Below are 18,793 nucleotides of genomic sequence, written 5' to 3'. Positions count from 1 at the left end.
CTGATTATCACGCAAAAGAGGGGCTGCAGCCTGGGGGAGCCTCACATGGCAGGAGTCTGTGACACATTTCCATTTGGCTTTGGAATAGGTTTTTGCTTTCCCCCAGAAATATCAGTGTCACTGACGCCAAATTGTGAATCCGCATGAAGCTACAATATCAAGAGCCGATTACAAGCATTTGGGAAGCAAATGCAACTTGTCCGCATGGATCCACACCCTTCAGCCTACCCTTGGAAGTCCTCTCTGCCTCTTCTAAGGAAGGGAGGAAGAGGAGCAAACATTTAGGGGGGACTCGAAGCATCAGCCCCAGCTGCCCCTGCATAAGGGAAATAAATGCTGCGGCTTCTAAGATAAAGACCTCTCTCTGAAATGAAGGGGCTGAGAATAAATCAAGCGGTCTAGAGAGGGCTGACAGGCCCTAACTATGGCGTTGACAACAGGGAATAACAACCATCCTTTGCTAAGCATACACTCCCCCCAGGCAGTAAGTGCTTTATGTAGATTACCCCCAATTAACCCTCACAAAAACCCTGCAAGATGTTTTACGCGGAGACAGCCACGGTTCAGACAGGTTAAGTGGCTTTGCCCAAAGCCCCGCAACTCGACACCACGGCAGGATGCAACCCCAGGGCTGCCTGACTCCAAAGCCAATCTCTTAAACGCCACCTCCCACCTCCAAGGTGTGACTGGCTGGAATGAGCCTGGGGATGGGGACAGGGAGGGAGGCCGGCTCACCCGCGGCCCCGGCTTACCCTTGGCTGCGGTAGGCGGCGCACCTCTCCAGCGGGACTCTCAGCACACCATCGCTGAGCCCCACGAAGAGCGCGCGGGCGCTGTGCAGGATCCGTAGGCTGCGCAGCGGCTCGCGGCGCCCGGGCGGCAGCACGTGCAGCTCCTCCAGGTAGCAGCCGCGGAGGCTGCGGCTGGCCGTGGACAGTGCCTTCAGGATGGTGCCTGACTCTGCAGGGGCCAGACGCAGGTGGCCTGAAGACCCAGGAGCCTCACAGGCCAGCGCCCGCTCCTCCACCTCCTCCCCTCCTGGGTCCCAGGGCCGCCGGGGCAGGCTCACCGGTGCCGATGTAGAGCACGTGGTAGAGCGTGTCCTTGGCCTGCACGAGGTCCACGACGAGGTGTGAGAAACGCACGCTGTCCTGGGTGACACAGGGCTCCGGCGTCACCGGCTGCACGGCCTCGCTCATGAGGAACAGGCGCTGTGCGTCCTGAAGGCTGCGCTCCGTCAGGTTCTCATTAGGGCCCACCTCAGGCAGGGTGCCGCACTGCCACGGGGAGGGGGCGGGTCATGCGCTCAGCAGCCAGGGCTACCGCGGCCCCAAACCCCCCCCCCTTCCATATTGGAACCCAGGTGGCCACCGGCAGACTTCGTTTCTCCAATCCTCAACTCCCCCTCGGCCCTCTGCTCTTTCCCCAATCCAGGACGGGGGATGCTCACACCACCCATGACTGGGCCCCGATCTTTCTGGCACGCAGAGCCCCTCCAGGCATTCATATCCATGCTGGGTAGACAGCGAGTAAACTCCAGCTCAAATCCCCAAATTCTGGCCAGAGATCTTGTGAGTGCTCTCCAAGTCCCCTACACTGAGTCGAGCTGAGGTCCCACCTCCCTGATTCTCTGGAGGTGTGGAGTCACATTTAGAGATAACCCAGAGCATGCTCCCTAGCTTCCTATTCACTCTCTTTTCTCATTCCCATGGTCTTTGAGGTTACCATCTTCAGGGAGCCATCACAGATCCCAGAGATGGGTATAGACCAGCAGGGACTGCTCTGAGCAGTTGGGAATCAGCTTGCGGCTGGTAGTCTAGGGGGCGTGGCTGTAAAAGAGAAGGAAAGCAGAGCTGTACCTGGAAATTGGGGATGGGGTTGGCGATGGGGAGCCAGGCAGCCCTGGGGTTCTCCTGGTAGCGAAAAGGGCCGTTGAAAGCCTGGGAGATGGCACTGAGGTTGAAGGCGCAGACAGCAGAAGCGGCAATGCTGTTTCTGAAAGGCAAGAGATGGAAGGATGCTGCCCTCCCTGTAGACTTCCACAGTACCAGCTGCTGGTGGCTGATTCATGGCGACCCCATGTGTGTCAGAGTAGAACTGTGCCCATGGGGTTTTCAATGGCTGATTTTTCGGTAGTAGATCGCCAGAGGCCTTGGCACCCTTGTCTTAAATCTCACAGCCAGCTGTACCGTCACAGCAAGGCACACCTCCAAGGCTTACTAAGCACCTCTGATGAGCCTCGTGCCTTCTGCACCATGGGCTGTCACAGGAGGAAGAGATGTGTCCTCACACTCTGAAAAGCCCTGGGGAAAGACTCACTGAGGAGAAGCACTGGTCCACCCTCTGCTGCTACTTCCTTATCCCTTTTCCTTATCAAGCGGGAGGTTGAAATAAAGTCAGTGGTTTTTAAACATTTTGGAGCCACAGTAAGAAGTATATTTTATATCACAGCTCAGCATCATATTTACATGTGTGTGTATCTGCAATGATTTTCATGAAACAATACTTATCCTTACTAAGTACATTATACTCTGATATTTTTATTCCATTCTATTCTACTTCTTTTGTTTATTTATTTTATTGTAAAGCAGGGTGCCAAACCACTGGCTTCTCTGCAGCCGCCAGCACTGGAGACAGATGACCATTAAGACCTCTCTCAGTCAGTCACACGTTTCTGGGAGTCTGATGTGAACAGTTCACAGAAACAATGCACCACACCGAAGGCTTCCAGATCTGCACTCTACTCTGAATCCCTCTCCCGAGCGTGTCTACCCTCTCCACCTCTGCCTGGTCTCAGCCCCATTGTCTGTCACACGGATGCTGCACTGTCTTACTGGCTGGTCTCCCTGCAGCCTGTCCTGTCTCCTCTAATCCATTCTCCACACAGCAGCCAGAGCGATTGTTTCAGAACGCACATCTGAGCCGGTCACTGGTCTGCTTCAAACCCTTCAACTACTTCCCCTTGCCCTTAGGATAAAGATCAAAACCCTCAATGCAGTGTACAAGGCCCTTCAGGACATAATCCTCTCCATCCCAGCTCTTCAGCCTCCACTCCTGTCTCTCCCCTCATCACAAGGCTCCCGCCACGCTGGTCTCTACTCAATAGCTCAAGCACTTCTTTCCACCTCAAAGCTTTCTCTGCACATGTTGTTCCCTCAGGCTAGCATGCTCCTCTCCCCTAGTTACTTCCTATTTATTCTGTAGCTGTCACTTCTTACAGGAAGCCTTCTCTGATTACCACTCCTCCATACTGTCGTAGGCTTCCCTGCACATTGTCCTTCTCCTTTGTAGCATATATCATAATTAAAATAGGTTGTGTGATATCCATTACCCTCTCTAGAATGTAAGCTCCTTGAAGGCAGGGCCACGTCTGCTATCGCTCATTGGTATCCCCTCACCCAACACCTGGCACGGAGAAGGTGCTCAATAAATACTTGCTTAATAAACTATTTACAGTCCCATTAAAAAAAAAACCAAACCTGCTGCCATTGAGTCGATTCCGACTCATAGCCACCCTGTAGGACAGAGTAGAACTTCCCCATAAAGTTTCCAAGGAGTGGCTGGTGGATTTAAATTACCGACCTTTTGGTTAGCAGCCGTGGCTCTTATAACCACTACGCCGTCAGGGCTCAGTCACATTAATGTTTCATTTTCCTTAACGTCACTGCCTCTCCAGCTGCTCCTGCCCTTTGCTCATGGCCGCCCACCTTCTGGTGCCGACCACTATGCAGACTTAATCCTGGTGAGCCCAGCCTGCACGTCGTGGCCTGCATGGGCTGTGCTGCGTGTCTGTCCCCTGGCTTCAATGGTCTCTCTGCTCCTGCTTCCCAGCCTTACTCTCATCCCTGTCCATCCCCTCACACTGCCCTTCCTATAGTTAGCCTGGCCCTCATCCAACGCCTGCTACACAAGGCCCAAGGTAAGCAAACACCACTCCATGTTTCTGATGTGCTTCCAAAAAACCCTGCATAGCATCCTGCACATAACATGCTTTCCTTGGTCTCCGCTGCCCTTCTGCCATTCTCGATACTGAAATTACCTGATTGGGTTAGTTTTTACACAGAAGGAGGCAGTAGGAGGAGGGTCACATGATCTCGGTGAAGGTTACCCGTCCTTACACCTAGGAAACATAAACCAAAACCAAACCAAACCTGTCGCCAGGGAGTCGATTTTGACTCATGGTGAGCCTATGCGTTACAGAGTAGAACTGCTCCACAGGGTCTTCTTGGCTGTAATCTTCACGGCAACAGATTTCCAAGCCTTTCCTCTGTGGTGCCACTGGGTGGGGTTCGAACTGCCAACCTTTAGGTTAGTGGTTAAGTGCAAACTATTAGCACCACTCGGGGACCTTTTGGAAACATAAAGGGGTCTAACTCTCAACCTTTATCAGTGCAATCAAGGTCGCTCAGAAGAAGTTAGCTGACAGCAGGATTGCCAGAAGACTCTGCTGGTTAGATTGAGCAGATCATGGAATTCTGAGGTTGGGAGGAACCTTGGAGGCCAATCCCTTTAAGCACTCCTGATGGACTCTCCCGGGGCTGCCATCCCCTCAACCAAAGGCAGGCTATTCCACTCAGCAAGTACTTCCTTCATGGAGCCACAAGCCATCTCCTTTTAATTGTCACATCTGGATTCGGTGTGCCCTTCCCAGCAACCCAGAACAAGTGCTCACTCCTCCAGAGGCAGGAAGCCGGGAAATCCCCAGACAACCCGTTGCAGAAGGCTCTGCAATCCCCATTTTACAGATGAAGAAGCAAGGACTCAGCCACTCACCCAAGCCCACCAGGTTCAAGGCCAGGTCAGTGTGAGCCTCCGACATACAGGGCAGGGGGTGGCAGAGGGCCAGAGACTCACACATTGGTGGTAAAGACCCCATAGATGAGGTCCTGCTCGGGCAGGTGGAAGGCACTCTGCAGCTCGTTGTAGTAGAAGGGGACCTCGCCCGGGCGGGAGCAGTTGAGCCGGGCCTTCATGAACGTGGTCCAGGTGTCCTCCAGCAGGAAGCGGCCCCCCACATCGTTTTTGCACACACGGGCCACTCGCGAATACACGGTCCGCCCGCAGTCATGCTCCACCGCGTTCTCCCTCAGGAAGAAGTAGGCAAACAGCCCAATATCATAGGCTGCCACGAAGTTTGGCTCTGGGGGAAAGAAGAGGAACGAGGCGGGGATAAGGCCAGCAGGGAGAAGGCAGCAGAGTCAGGAGTACTCGCCTGCTTCAATTTTCCCAGATGGACATCCCAACACACCCCCAGCTCGGTGACCTGGGGGCTCTAACTAACCTTGTTCTTACTTCCAATACAAAGTACACTTATAATAATTTATTACTGATCACTCAGTGTGTTTCAGACATTATTATAAATACTTCATGTGGATTAACCCATTTGATCCTCATAATTACCTATGAAGTAAGTACAATTATTACCTCCATTTTACTGATAAGAATATGGTGGCATAGAGAGGTTAAGTAATTTGCTCAAGGTCACACAGCTAATTGGTGGAGAAGCAGAGATTCCACACCAAGGGCCAGAAGACTCTCAGAATGCCCTCCCCTTAATCTCTTTTTCTCCTCATGACCATTTTTCCTAATCAATTCCTAACTTTTTCCCTCCCCTCACAGCTTGTCCTCTGTCTTTTCTGGATCCTCTGGGTATATGAATGGGGAGCCAGGAATCTGTGTTTTCACCCCAGGTCCTTGGGCAAACAGCTGCCCTACTCTGCACCTCTCCTTTGATTATGCAAGTGTGAGCCCCTTCAGAGGTCAGGCAGAAGGAGGCCTGAAGGGGGTCGGGGAGACTGGCCGGGTCAGACCCCTGGGGCTGAGGCCTCCTTACCATTGAGCCACTTGGAGTTATACTGCGCAGTGCGAAGCGGCGGCCCACTGCCCAGGCTGCGGTAGATGGCGGGGTCCCGACCTGAGAAGTCGATGACTGTGGCCGCATAGAGCTCCCCCTGAGGGGAGATGACAGCTGTGGAGTTGTGGCGTGGGTCGTAAGGGCAGCGGGCCACGCCATTGATCTTCTCGATGGTCCGGCTGAGGTTCCCCACCTGGGAACGAGGGAGCAAAGGGAGAGCTTTTCCCTGAGGCCGCCTATTCTTTCCACCCCAGAGTTCTGTTTCCTTCTGGGCCCCTGGCCTCTCTGCGCCTCTCCCCTCCTCCAGCCTCCTCACTGCCCACCCACAGCCCCTCTGAGGGAGCAGTCATCAGGGAGGGAGACGGTCCCGCCAGGAGCTCCATCCACCTCTGGCCCCTTCCCCCTAGCCAGGACCCTCTAAGGTAGGGATGCCCGATAAATATAGGAGGCCCAGTTAAATTTGAATTTCAGATAAATGTGGATTTTTTTTTTTTTTAGTAGAAGTATATCCCAAATATTTCATGGGACATATTTATGCTAAAATACTATTAGTTTTTTAATCTGAAATTTAAATTCCTGCTTTATTTATTTATTTATTTGCTGAATCTGGCAACTCTACCCCAAGGCTGTGCGCCTGGGGGAGAGGATCCCTGGTGCCCCCTCCCGCCGCCCCCACCTGTCTGCTGGAGCACACTGGGGAAAAGGCATTGGTCCCACACATGAACACCTTCCGGCCAGCGACGATCAGGACCCGCACATAGTTCTGACACTCCTCCTGTGGTAGGAAGGGCAAGTTGTGAGGGGACACAGCTATGGGGGTGTGGCTCTGTGTGCCTTCCCCTCACATCACTGTGCCACAGAGACCCACAGATATTCTATAACACTCCCCTTTGCCCCAGATCCAACCTGCTCTTAAGACAGCAGCTTGGGGGAGTTCAAGCGGCATCTGTGGAGGCTCTGAGGACGCTGGAGACATCCCCACAGCCTGGCACCTGCCCTGTCCCTGCAGCAGCACCCATGTGGATGCTCAGGACCAACCGCCCGCAGAGCTGCACCATCACCTTGCTCAAGAAGCTCCGGCTCATGCAGGGCAGGGCATGCACGCCCACACCGCCCCCTCCATCCAAGCCCGGCCCCTGGGACCACCGAAGCCGTGTACCTCAGTCTTCCCCTTGCTTTGGCAGGAGCGGCGCGTGTCCTCGTTGGAGGCCCACTCTGTGGCCTGAGGAAGGAACACACATCATCACACGGCAGCACCACACACTGTGGGGCAGGCACGTGCCTGGGCTGCCTGAGTTGGGAGTGAGCAGGAAGCTATGAAAGGGTCGGGGTGGACTGCAGAATGAGGGCCCCTGAGGGGGCTGGCAGGTGTCCTCTTTAATGAGTGGATGCCTCCTCACCCCCAACACCCTCCCCACCTGCTTGGGGTGGGGTAGGGCAGAGCAGGCTCAAGGCAGGAGTAGATGACATGCCGTGTGAAGCCTAGCGTGACAACTTCCTTGTGCTCAATCATCCCCATCCAGCTCTGTCCTAAGACCCACCAAGCCTTCCCTCCCCAGGCTAGCCAGGGAGCTGGAAGTGTCTAAGAAGGTCCTTCAATCCCACCCTGAGCCCTGAGTAGGAGACTGGAAATGTGCATCTATTACGGGCCAGATGTCCCTCAAGAGGCAAGAGGCAGGGAAGAAGGAAAGGTTGGATTTTGTGAACCCCAGATATGGGAAAACCCAAAACCAAACCCCTTGCTGTCAAGTCGATTCCGACTCATATCGACCCTCTAGGACAGAGTAGAACTGCCCCATAGGGTTTCCAAGGAGCGCCTGGTGGACTTAAACTGCCGACCTCTTCGTTAGCAGCCGAGCTCTTAACCACTGAACCACCAGGGCTCCCCAGATATGAGAAGTCATTGAATTCTTCCACTGTACCCCTGCAAAGTGGCAATTTGTTTTGTTTTTCTTAACAGATGAGGAAATTTTGGTTCTGTGTGACCTTCTTAAGGTCACACAGCTCACAGGTGGCAGAGCAGGGATTGGAACCCACATTCCTGACTGCAAAGGCTTTGCGTGTTTTTTTCTCTTTATCCCATGATCTCCAGGGCCTGGGCCTCCCCATGTCCTAATGCCCCGCCCCCACGCTGTCCGCACGTCCCTTCTTGTTGCCCTTGTAACGTCACTCACGCTCTGTCGTGGGGTCATCAGTTTGGGGCCCAGCTTTCACTAGGACCCAGAGGACAGCACTACGTTCCCAAGGCCTATGGCATTAGTGGAGGGCTGTTCCCACCCAGGAGCCCCCTCTCTATTCTGTTCGTCCATTCTGTCTCTACTCTGCGCCACCCCCCGCCCCCGCCCCCCAGTGTCCGAATAGCAGCTGAGAGGAGGAGTAATACCCTTCATGTCCAGGCAATACCAACAGCCGTGGGTGTGGCTCATTATGTATTTCTGGGTCTCATGTATAAACATGAACTGCCTACCTGTCCTGGGAGAGGGAGCCCTGAGCAAGGCGCTTCGCCACCCAAGCAAAAAAATAAACCACCTGCTTTTAATTTCTAACAAAACTCCTTCTAGCTGTTCAGTCACTGCTGCAGAGCTGGAAGGGGAGGATGTGTGGGAGGGGAGGAAGGCGCCGGGAGTGGGGGCGGCAGGGCTGCTCTCCACTTTCCAGGCTGCAGCTGACCCCCAGCACCGACCCCCCAGCACCGCAGCACTGACCTCCAGCACCCTAGCACCTACCCTGCACCCCAGCACCACAGCACTGACCCTCAGCACAGCACTGACCTTCAGCACCCAAGCACTGCAGCACTGACCCCCAGCACCGCAGCACGGACCCCCAGCACCGCAGCACCGATACCCGGCACCGCAACACTGACCCCTGCACCCCAACACTGACCCCCAGCACCCTAGCACTACAGCACTGACACCCAGCACCCCAGCACTGACCCCCAGCATCCCAGCACCAACCTCCAGTACTGCAGCACCAACCCCTGCACCCCAGCACCGACCCCCAGCACTGCAGCACCGACCTCCAGCACTGAGCCCCAGCACCCCAGCACTGACCTCCAGCACCCCAGCACCACCCCCCAGCACTGCAAAACCGACCCCTAGCACTGACCCCCAGCACCATAGCACTGACCCCCCAGCACCACAGCACCATCCCTCAGCACCGCGACACCACCCCCCAGCACCGTAGCACCGACCCCCAGCACCCCAGCACTGACCCCCAGCACCACAGCACTGACCCCCAGCACCGATCCCCAGCACCGCAGCACCAATCCCCAGCACCACAATACCGACCCCTGTACCCCAACACTGACCCCCAGCACCCTAGCACTGCAGCACTGACACCCAGCACCCCAGCACTGACCCCCAGCATCCCAGCACCAACCTCCAGCACTGCAGCACCAACCCCTGCACCCCAGCACCGACCCCCAGCACTGCAGCACCGACCTCCAGCACTCCAGCACCCCCAGCACCCCAGCACTGACCCCCAGCACCTTAGCACCGCAGCACCGACCTCCAGCACTCCCACATTAAGGTGGCTGCTATGTGAGGCAGGGGAGGTGACTTCTGCAGACCCTGGACCCGGAGCTGGGTGACGAGTTTGGTCAGCCCCCATCAGAACTGTGAGCAGGTTGGGCTCATTCCGCAATGCCTGGAGTTCAGGCCCCTGCTTCTCCCAGACTTTGGAGAAGGGCAAATAACCCCTGGCTTCTGGCCACGGAGTCGTGGGGTTCATCTGGACAGAAACAACTGAGCCATTGTCATACGCAGGACCCCATCCATTCCCATGCTGAGCCTGATGTGAGAGGAGGGCTTCTGGGAGCAGAAAAGAGTGATGACCTACAAACCCCGCAGATGTCCTGGCTGAACGCTTCAGACAACAGGCAGCTGCAGGGGGTGGAGGGGGGGGAATGCGTGAGTGAGGGGCCTTGCTGGGGTCTTGAGGTCTCTGGGCACAGGGGCACACTGAAGGGAGTCAGTTCAATTACACTGAACTGAACAATGTGACAGGCATGTGCCAGATGCTTTTTCTCTTTGATCCTCACAACAGCCAGTGAAACAGGTTGCCTTTTGCTCATTTTACAGGTGGGGAAACTGAGACCCAGAGAAGTTGAGCAACTTGCCCAAGGTCACACAGCTAGTAAGCAACAGAGCCATGCTGCCAACACAGATAATTGGCTCGAGCTAAGCTCTTTCTGCTACATCCTGCAACCTCTCACGGTGAATAGATTTCTCAGCAGAAAAGTCAGAACATATGGCCTGAGGAGAATAGGTATATTCATAATGATAACAGCCCGAACAGACTTTTCTGAGTCATTTTATTTATTTTTAAAATTTTTTATCGAAGTAATAACGCACAGTTTAAAAAGTCAAACAGTGTGAAAAAACTGATTTAAAAAAAAGAAAGCAACCTACTTCTCCCATGCCCCAATCCTCGTTCCCAAGATAACCACTTTCAACTCTTTTAGCTGTTTCTCTTCTGCTTTTTACCCAGTTTCTCAAAAATATGCATCAATCTCAGACTTCATCTTTTGACTTCTTGTTATGGAAATGAAGATTTTTCTCACTTACCCATCCATCCCCATTCTTCTCCACCCTAAAACATCCATGTATTTCCCCTCTCTGCCCTCCCATTATAATTATTTCTTATTTTTAATTAAAATCAACATCACTATTTACACTAGTATGAACATGTCACAATTATTCACTGCTACCAAGATGCCACCAAATGGAAGACACCATCGATTGTAATATGAACCACTAAGAAAGAAAAGGAGCCCTGGTGGCGCAACGGTTAAGTGCTCGCTGCTAACGGAAACGTCCCGGTTTGAACTCACCAGGCACTCCTCGGGAGAAAAGACCTGGCAATTGCTCTTGTAAAGATTACAGTCTAGAAAACCCTGTGGGGCAGTTCTACTCTGTCCTATAGGGTCCCTATGAGTCAGAATTGACTCAACAGCACACAACAAGAAAGAAAAAATACTGCCAATCAAACTCTGACACGATGCTCTCTTAAATTTTTAATGTAAATTTATTCAAAGTGCGCTTTAGACTTATTTAGACATATATATATCATATATCGATCTTGTGCATACGAAAAAGAGAAACCTAAGTGAAATTAATTGGTTAAGTAGCCTTAAAACCTCTTCGAACACAGAGTTTATCTCTTCTGAATCACTTTTCTGCTCAGAGTGATCAGCGTCAGTATTCTCCCCCCTGCCCCTCACAGCATCCTTCTTTGAACCATCCAGGAGGTCAGTGATGCAGCAATCCTTAAAGAATGCTCCACTCTGGTTCCCAGAATTTTCTTCCAAGTATTGGCCGCCTTCTGCAAGTCTGGATGCTGGCACTTTCTTGCTCTTACCAGAAGGTGTCCACAGAAGGTTTGCAGACAAGCCAGGACACATAATCTCCCTCATTCTTTCCTCAGGATGCTAAAATGGCCTGTGAACCGAAATGTCAAGGGGTTGGTGTTCTCTAATCAGAATGCCAGGAATAATGACCACGTTCATGCTTGTGCAAGCAATGACATCTACGCCACAATTACAGTCCGGCCGATAGTCACTGTAAGATGCCTTTGGCTGAAAGATCCTTTCTGATTTCACACTCATTAAAATGTGAAAACACGAACATTTTGGAATCAATGAAATATGCATATTCTGATGAGGTTTTCTTTCTTGACCTATTTTTTTCTTTGTTTTTCCTGGACTGAATAATTGTCTTGATTTTTTTTTTCATTTGCCTGTTTTGTAATATACCTATCACTAATGTGATAGGCATTGGTGGTTCAGTGGTAGAATTCTTGCTTTCCATGCAGGAGGCCTGGGTTCGATTCCCAGCCAATGCACTTCATGCACAGCCAGAACCTATCTGTCAGTGGAGGCTTGCTAGTTGCTATGATGCTGAACAGGCTTCTGTGGAGCTTCCAGACTAAGACGGACGAGGAGGAAAGGCCTAGTGATCTACTTCCCAAAATTAGCCAATGAAAACCCTATGGATCACAATGGATCTGATCCGCGATGGATCATGGGGATGGCGAAGAACTGGCAGTGTTTCATTCTGTTGTGCGTGGGATCACCATGAGTTGGAGGCTGATTTGTTGGCAGCTAACAACAACAATTTTCCCCAAATGCCGAGCAGGTCTTACAAATTCCTCTCAATATAATTTTCTAAGTGCACGGGCAAATGTGTCAGCTAATCTATTAGATCCCTCCCTCCTACTCACCCCCCATCCTCTGGGCTTCCTGCTTGGCTCTTCACCTGGGACTTACCTTCTCTCCTCTTCTGTTTTCTGAATCTCATTGCTTCCTCCTTCCTGATTTACCTGCTTGTTTTAGTGAAACATGTCTCCAGTATCTTCCTAAGAAAAGGAGCATGACAGATCGATTTTTACAAATCCTCGCATGTCTGATTTAGTCTATCTTCATATTGGTTGATAGTTTTGACACAGAATTCTAGGTTCAAAATACTTTTCACTCAGAATTTTAAAGGCATTCATTCCTCCTTTGTCTTCAGCATTCCAGCACTGTGACTGAGAAGTCTGCTGTGATTCTTATTCCCCATCCTTTGCAGTGACTATTTTCCTTTTCTTTTGCTTTTAGGATCTTCATTTTAATAAATGCCCTGAATTTCACAATGATGTGCCTTAGAGCGCATCTCTTCAGCACTTTCAGTTTGAAGGCTCATCCTTTGTTTTGACAAATTTTCTTATCTTATTTTGTCCTTAATTTCTCCCTCACCTTTTCCTCCGTTCTTTTTTGAAACTCTTTTTAATCCAGTCCACTGTTGCATTGACCCTTGTGCATGGGTCCTCAAGTTTTCTGGTATTTTCTTTCCTGTTTTCCATTTCTTATTTCTTATTGCTCTAATTCCTGGGAGATTTTTCTTCATAATCTCTCAATTCCATTTTTTAATTTCCCAATTGTGTTTTCAACTTTATTTATATCATGAATCCACTAGCTTGTTTTTTCTCTAATTTTTAAAAATGTTTTCTTCTATTTTTTGCATTGCCTCTGTTTCTTATAGCTTTCTTCATTCTGTTTGCTTGCTTTTTTTTTTTTTTTTTGGTCTTTCTCTTTAGAGGCTTTCCTCAAATGTCTGGTGATTTCGGGCTACTTGTTTATATTTTAAAAATAAATCACTAATCATTTCCCACTAGAAGGACTCAGGGCTCCTTGGAGAAATAACTGATTCCAGGTTGGGCAGGAAATGTACAAGATGAGCCTGAAACATCTTATCACACCAGAGAGCAAGCTATCGAAGACTACTAGGGTTTGGTCAAGAAGACCCAGGAGCCAACCTGAAGAGGTCCCCACTGGCCAAAGATTAAATAGTCATGAAAGATAATAACTCTAATGGATTAAAACACATCAAAAATGCTTAGATCTATGAGTATTTAATGATAATAATAATAAAAGAATAAAATTAACTGATCATCATGAAAGGATACCACCAAAGCAATTCACTGTTTGAAAGCTGATAAATAGAGACAAAGTAACAAGCATTTATCTTGCCTTTCCTGTATCATAGGGTAACCAAATAGTAGATGAAGGGAAGTTTCTCTTTGTAGAAGTAGTCCAGCTGATATATGAAGAAGGAATAAGAATTGGAGTATCACCATATTGCAATACCTAAAGAATTAATGCATTTAGGAAATGATCATCAATGACTGCTAACATCAATAAAAGAAAGAAAATCAGACACTATGTACTTCCTAAAGGAAGGACACACTATCACCTATGAAGCATTCTTACCAGAATCTAAATTTTAAAAAGTCTTTAAATCTCACAACTGATTTGCAGGTAATACAGGGGGAGTAGAGGAACATGTTTAATTATACCACTTGGATTGCAATCAGTAAAATCCAGGCTATGGAAAATTCCATTGGACAAATGACCAAGTTTCTTCAACAAATAAATTGCAAAAAGAGAGAGAGGAAACATTTAACAGAGACTTGAAGAGGCATATCGACAAATTACACCACGTAGTCCTTATGCGAATCCTGATTCAAACAAACAAAACTATCTTTTAAATTTATAAGACATCTGGGGAGATTTAAACATTGGCTGGATAGTCAGTGATATTATGAAATCATTATTAATATTGTTGTGTTGTTAGGTGCCGTTGAGTCAGTTCTGACTCACAGTGACCCCATGTACAACAGAACGAAACAATCGTTGTTATGCTTGAGCCCACTGTTGCAGCCACTGTGTCAGTCCTTCTCATTAAGGGGCTTCCTCTTTTTCACTGGCCCTCTACTTTACCAAGCATGATGTCCTTCTCCAGGGATTGGTCCCTCCTGATAACATATCCAAAGTACGTAAGACGAAGTCTTGCCAACTTCGCTTCTAAAGAGCATTCTGGCTGTATTTCTTCCAAGACAGATTTATTCATTCTTTGGCAGTCCATGGTATATTCAATATTCTTCGCCAACACTACAATTCAAAGGTGTCAATTCTCCTTTGGGCTTCCTTATTCATTGTCCAACTTTCACATGCATATGAGGTGACTGAAAATACCATGGCTTGGGTCAGGCGCACCTTAGTCTTCAAGGTGATATCTTTGCTTTTCAACACTTTAAAGAGGTCTTTTGCAGCAGATTTGCCCAATGCAATGTGTCTTTTGATTTCCTGACTGCTGCTTCCATGGGTGTTGATTTTGGATCCAAGTAAAAGGAAATCCTTGACAACTTCGATCTTTTCTCCATTTTTCATGATGTTGCCTATTGGTCCAGTTGCAGGGATTTTTGTTTTCTTTATGTTGAGGTGTAGTCCGTGCTGAAGGCTGTAGTCTTTGATCTTCATCAGTAAGTGTTTTAAGTCCTCTTCAATTTCAGCAAGCAAGGTTGTGTCATCTGCATATCACAGGTTGTTAATGGGTCTTCCTCCAATCCTGATGCGGAGTTCTTCTTCATATAGTCCAGCTTCTCAGATTACTTGCTCAGCATACAGACTGAATAAGTATGGTGAAAGGACACAACCCTGACGCACACCTTTCCTGACTTTAAACCACACGGTATCCCCTTGTTCTGTTCAAACAACTGCCTGTTGGTCTATGTACAGGTTCCTCATAAGCACAGTGAAGTGTTCTGGATTCCCATTCTTTGAAATGTTATCCGTAATTTGTTATGATCCACACAGTTGAATGCCTTTGCATAGTCAATAAAACACAGGCAAACATCTTTCTGGTATTCTCTGCTTTCAGTCAAGATCCATCTGACATCAACAGTGATATCCCTGGTTACAAGTTCTCTTCCGAATCCAGCTTGAATTTCTGGCAGTTCCCTGTTGATGTACTGCTGCAGCCGCTTTTGAATGATCTTCAGCAAAATTTTAATTAGGTGTGATATTAATGATATTGTTTGATAATTTCTGCATTCTGTTGGATCACTTTTCTTTGGAATGGTCACAAATATGTTAATTATACTTTTTTTTTTTTTTTAAGAATCCTTATCTTTCAGCAATGCATACCGAAATATTTATAGATGGTGTGATATGTCTGAGATTTGCTTCAAAATAATTCAGGGCAGGGAAGAGGGGAGTACAGATGAAACAAGACTGACCATGAATGAGTACTTTTTAAGCTTTTAAGTTGTTGTTGAGAACATTGGGTTTATTGTACTCTTCTCTTTTTAGTATGAAATTTCACATGATAAAAGTTTGCTTGTTTGTTTAAGAATAAAGTACTAAACAGCTGATTGGAAACTGCATTGGTAGGGTCTGTATAGCTGGTGGACTTATCTTAGGGTGATGGGAGTAAGATGGGGGACCCCTTTTCACATACTCTAGAAGACTGGTCTCTGGAGCCATTGAGTTTCTCCAGCAAGGACCCCGCCAATCTCCTGCCTGGGAGTAGGGCAGGGGGCATCCAGAGTGTACACTTCTACTTGTTCCCATTGTTCTAGTCCAACACCCCATCAGTGCCCTTTATCATTCCTGGAGCCCCCAAATCTTGATCCTCTCCAGTTGGGCATCTGGAAAACAAAACTCCATTGTTGGGGGAGGGGTTAAGGTGGACAACGGGATTGCTGTGTGGGTATGGGACAGGAGACCTGGGTTCCAACCTCTCAATTTAGACAATTTCAACCAATCTCTCCTCTTTAACCTTGTACATCATCCTCATATTCCACAATACCTGACACCCAATTTCTGAGCCTTTCTGGGGTTTGGCTGGGCAGTCAGCTTGCATCTCTGCCATATCCCCCCCTTGGAGCTGGTCAGTGGTGACACTTTCTGCTCTAAGTCAGTTGTGATGCCTCCATCCGCTTTCCATCTTTCCAAAATGCATTTAATCTCTTCTCCTCTGACATCTCGTCTTTCATTCTCTATGTCATTGTGGATCTCTACCTTTTTTTATTTCTTACTGTCCTTTTGGTGGGGTCTTGAGAAGGAGCGGAGCAGCATGCTTTAAACTAGGGCTCTCCCAGAGATTCCAAGGCACCAATCCCCAGTTACACAGTAACTGCACGGTGTTCATGCTACAGGAGGGAGCAGGGGAGGCAGCCAAGAGGCTGGCTACTCTCCTTGCAGACTCCTTACCTCCCCTGGACACCCGGGAGCCGGAGATGATGGCTAAACATAAAGCATCTGCTGAGCATTAAGTCCATCACTCGGTGGAATTTAAATTTCAAACGACCCTAGGGCTGCCAGATTCCAGCTTGGAGGATGTGAAGATAAACTGGGGGACACTCAGGAATCAGCCTCAGTGTCTGCCCAGGCGCAAACAAAGCCCCATTATGTGTCCTGGTGTGTATGTATGTACAGAACAGTCCCTATTGTGGCACTTGCAGGACATCTGTCAACCCAAGATCATAAATCTGTTGCAATTAGGCCTCCAGCCATGTCATCCCCTGGAGCTGCTCCGGCAAAGGTCGCTCATGAGCTCCTAATTGTCAAATCCAAGTTAGCACTCTGGTGCTCGTCATGTAAGCCCTCTTAGCAACCCCTGACATTGTTGACCAAGACAATTTTATTAAATTACATTGATGAATAATCATCACAGGTGACCTGATTTGATCCTCTCTATCCCGTACACACACACACACACACACACACACACACACACACACACACAGAGCCCTTCAGTGCTTAGAGAATTGGGAAAGAGGCTATTTCGATTTTCCTTAAGGAACAATACCAAACCAAATCCATTGCCATCGAGTCAATTCTGACTCATAGTGACCCTGTAAGGACAGAGTAGAATTGCCCCATAGAGTTTCCAACGCTGCAAATCCTTACAGAAGCAGATTGCTACATCTTTCTCCCGAGGAGCGGCTAGGGGGTTCGAACTGCTGACCTTTGGTTAGAAGCCAAGCTCTTTAACAACTGTGTCACTAGGGCTTCTCTAAGGAATAGTAGTTTACATAAAATTTTTAATAGGGGTTAGGTACTTAGAATCCCTTTAAAGGACACTGGGTTCTCTGTGAGACCGAACTGACTCCACAGCAATGGATTTGGTTTGGTTTGCATAAACTGTTTGCATTTAGAATTTTCTTTAAGGAATGTTAATTATTTAAACTATCAATAAAACATTGAGTTTTAAGTTTGGTTAAATCACACCCTAGGGCAAAGTAAGAGGATTGACTGGCTCTGTAACGCAGCACTCCTGCGTATCCCCAGCTTGGCTGGGAGCCTTGTCCCTGCCTCCCCTGTCGGCAAAGTGGTGCAGCTCATGCTCAGTGCTTGGTGAGCCACTTTTTTTGTTTTTGCTTTAGGTGAAAGTTTACAGCTCAAGTTAATTTCTCATTCAAAAATTTACAGACGTATTGTTTTGTGACATTAGCTGCAATCTCCACAATGTGACAACACACTCCCCTTTTCCACCCCGGGTTCCCTGTGTCCATTTGACTAGTTCCTGTCCCTTCCTGCCTTCCCATCCTACTTTTGCATGGGAGCTGCCCATTTGGTCTCATATATCTGATTGAACCATTTTTGATGGCAGATGCTGAGGACTGCAAACTTACGAGCAGGGGCCTGGAGCCGAGACAGGGTGATGGCAGGGCACTCACTGAAATCAGGCTATTACGGTGAAAAGACTGGGCTTTCCCACCAGGCCAGACAACCAGGCCAGAGGCTGAGGTCTGCCACCAGCCCTAGTGAAGAGATGCTAGATGGCCTGCCCCATCTTCTCTCTCTTGTTCTTTCCCCTTGGGGCCAGATGGTACCCAGTAGTGTGGGAATGTGGACATAGAAAGTATGTATTCCTCTCCTTAGTTCTGTGGTGGAAGATCCATTCTGAACTCCTGAGGTCAGGTCCCTAAGAGACACTGGCGGGGAGGGGGACCAATTCGTGGTGCTCTTGTGGCTGGTGGGCAGGGTCCTTCAGAGACCTCCCCGAAGCTCAGCCTCTGCCCCAAACATGAGATACAGGGTTAGCAAAAGATATCTGACCAGGCTCAGACCAGGTGGAGACTGAGCTGGGGGAGCCAGACCCCAGGCCTCAAGTCAGACAGTGCTAACATCTGACCAGCTGCCAAGGAGAGCTGGGGAGGCCATGCCTGTTGGGCACCATCAGACCTCAGGCCCCTACAGACAAGGCTTTCTTGACATCCTCGAGCAGTGGTTCTTAGAGCTGGCTGCTCATTGAAATCCCCTGGGAGCTTTTCAAAACCCCAGTGCCAGGCTGTACCCCTGACAATCCAATCAGAATCTCTGAAGGTGGGACTCAGGCACCAGTGTTTTTTAGAAACTCACCTGGTAACTCTAGAGGGCATCCAACAGAGAGCCAGGGGCCTCGTTCCCATCCTAGTTTATAATACCCAGCTGTGCAAGCCAGAAACCTAGCCATCAAAACAGTGGTCCAAGCATTCGCGAAATCCTCCAGGGCTGCCGACCTCCCCAACTCCAGGGGTCACCTCCAGATGGAAGACGATGTGCCTGGTGTCCCTGGAGTTGTGCATCATGGTGGCTCTGTGTGATTCTGTCACCTTAAGATCCCTTCCTCTTAG

At 49.2% G+C, this 18,793-nt stretch overlaps 1 protein-coding gene and 1 non-coding gene across 2 annotated transcripts in view; one reads left to right on the top strand and one right to left on the bottom strand.

Moving 5' to 3' along the window:
• SEMA5B (semaphorin 5B) overlaps window positions 1-18,793 on the bottom strand; it is a 180,137-nt gene that overhangs the window by 11,883 nt on the left and 149,461 nt on the right. Inside the window, exons 6-12 of the mRNA XM_004373623.2 lie at window positions 7,014-7,076; window positions 6,531-6,629; window positions 5,834-6,047; window positions 4,855-5,140; window positions 1,860-1,995; window positions 1,070-1,277; window positions 753-960 (exon numbers count right to left, since the gene is read on the bottom strand). Coding sequence (XP_004373680.1) covers window positions 753-960; window positions 1,070-1,277; window positions 1,860-1,995; window positions 4,855-5,140; window positions 5,834-6,047; window positions 6,531-6,629; window positions 7,014-7,076 — 1,214 coding nt within the window. The remainder of the gene's footprint in view (window positions 1-752; window positions 961-1,069; window positions 1,278-1,859; window positions 1,996-4,854; window positions 5,141-5,833; window positions 6,048-6,530; window positions 6,630-7,013; window positions 7,077-18,793) is intronic.
• TRNAG-UCC (transfer RNA glycine (anticodon UCC)) lies at window positions 11,625-11,695 on the top strand. The gene has a single exon. It is a non-coding gene; the product is annotated as a tRNA-Gly (tRNA).

Source organism: Trichechus manatus, unplaced genomic scaffold, assembly GCF_000243295.1.
Source record: "Trichechus manatus latirostris isolate Lorelei unplaced genomic scaffold, TriManLat1.0 scaffold00026, whole genome shotgun sequence".
NCBI classification, from domain to species: Eukaryota; Metazoa; Chordata; class Mammalia; order Sirenia; family Trichechidae; genus Trichechus; species Trichechus manatus.
The sequence above is the reverse complement of the archived record's forward strand: the minus strand, read 5'-3'. Positions and strand labels throughout refer to the sequence as shown.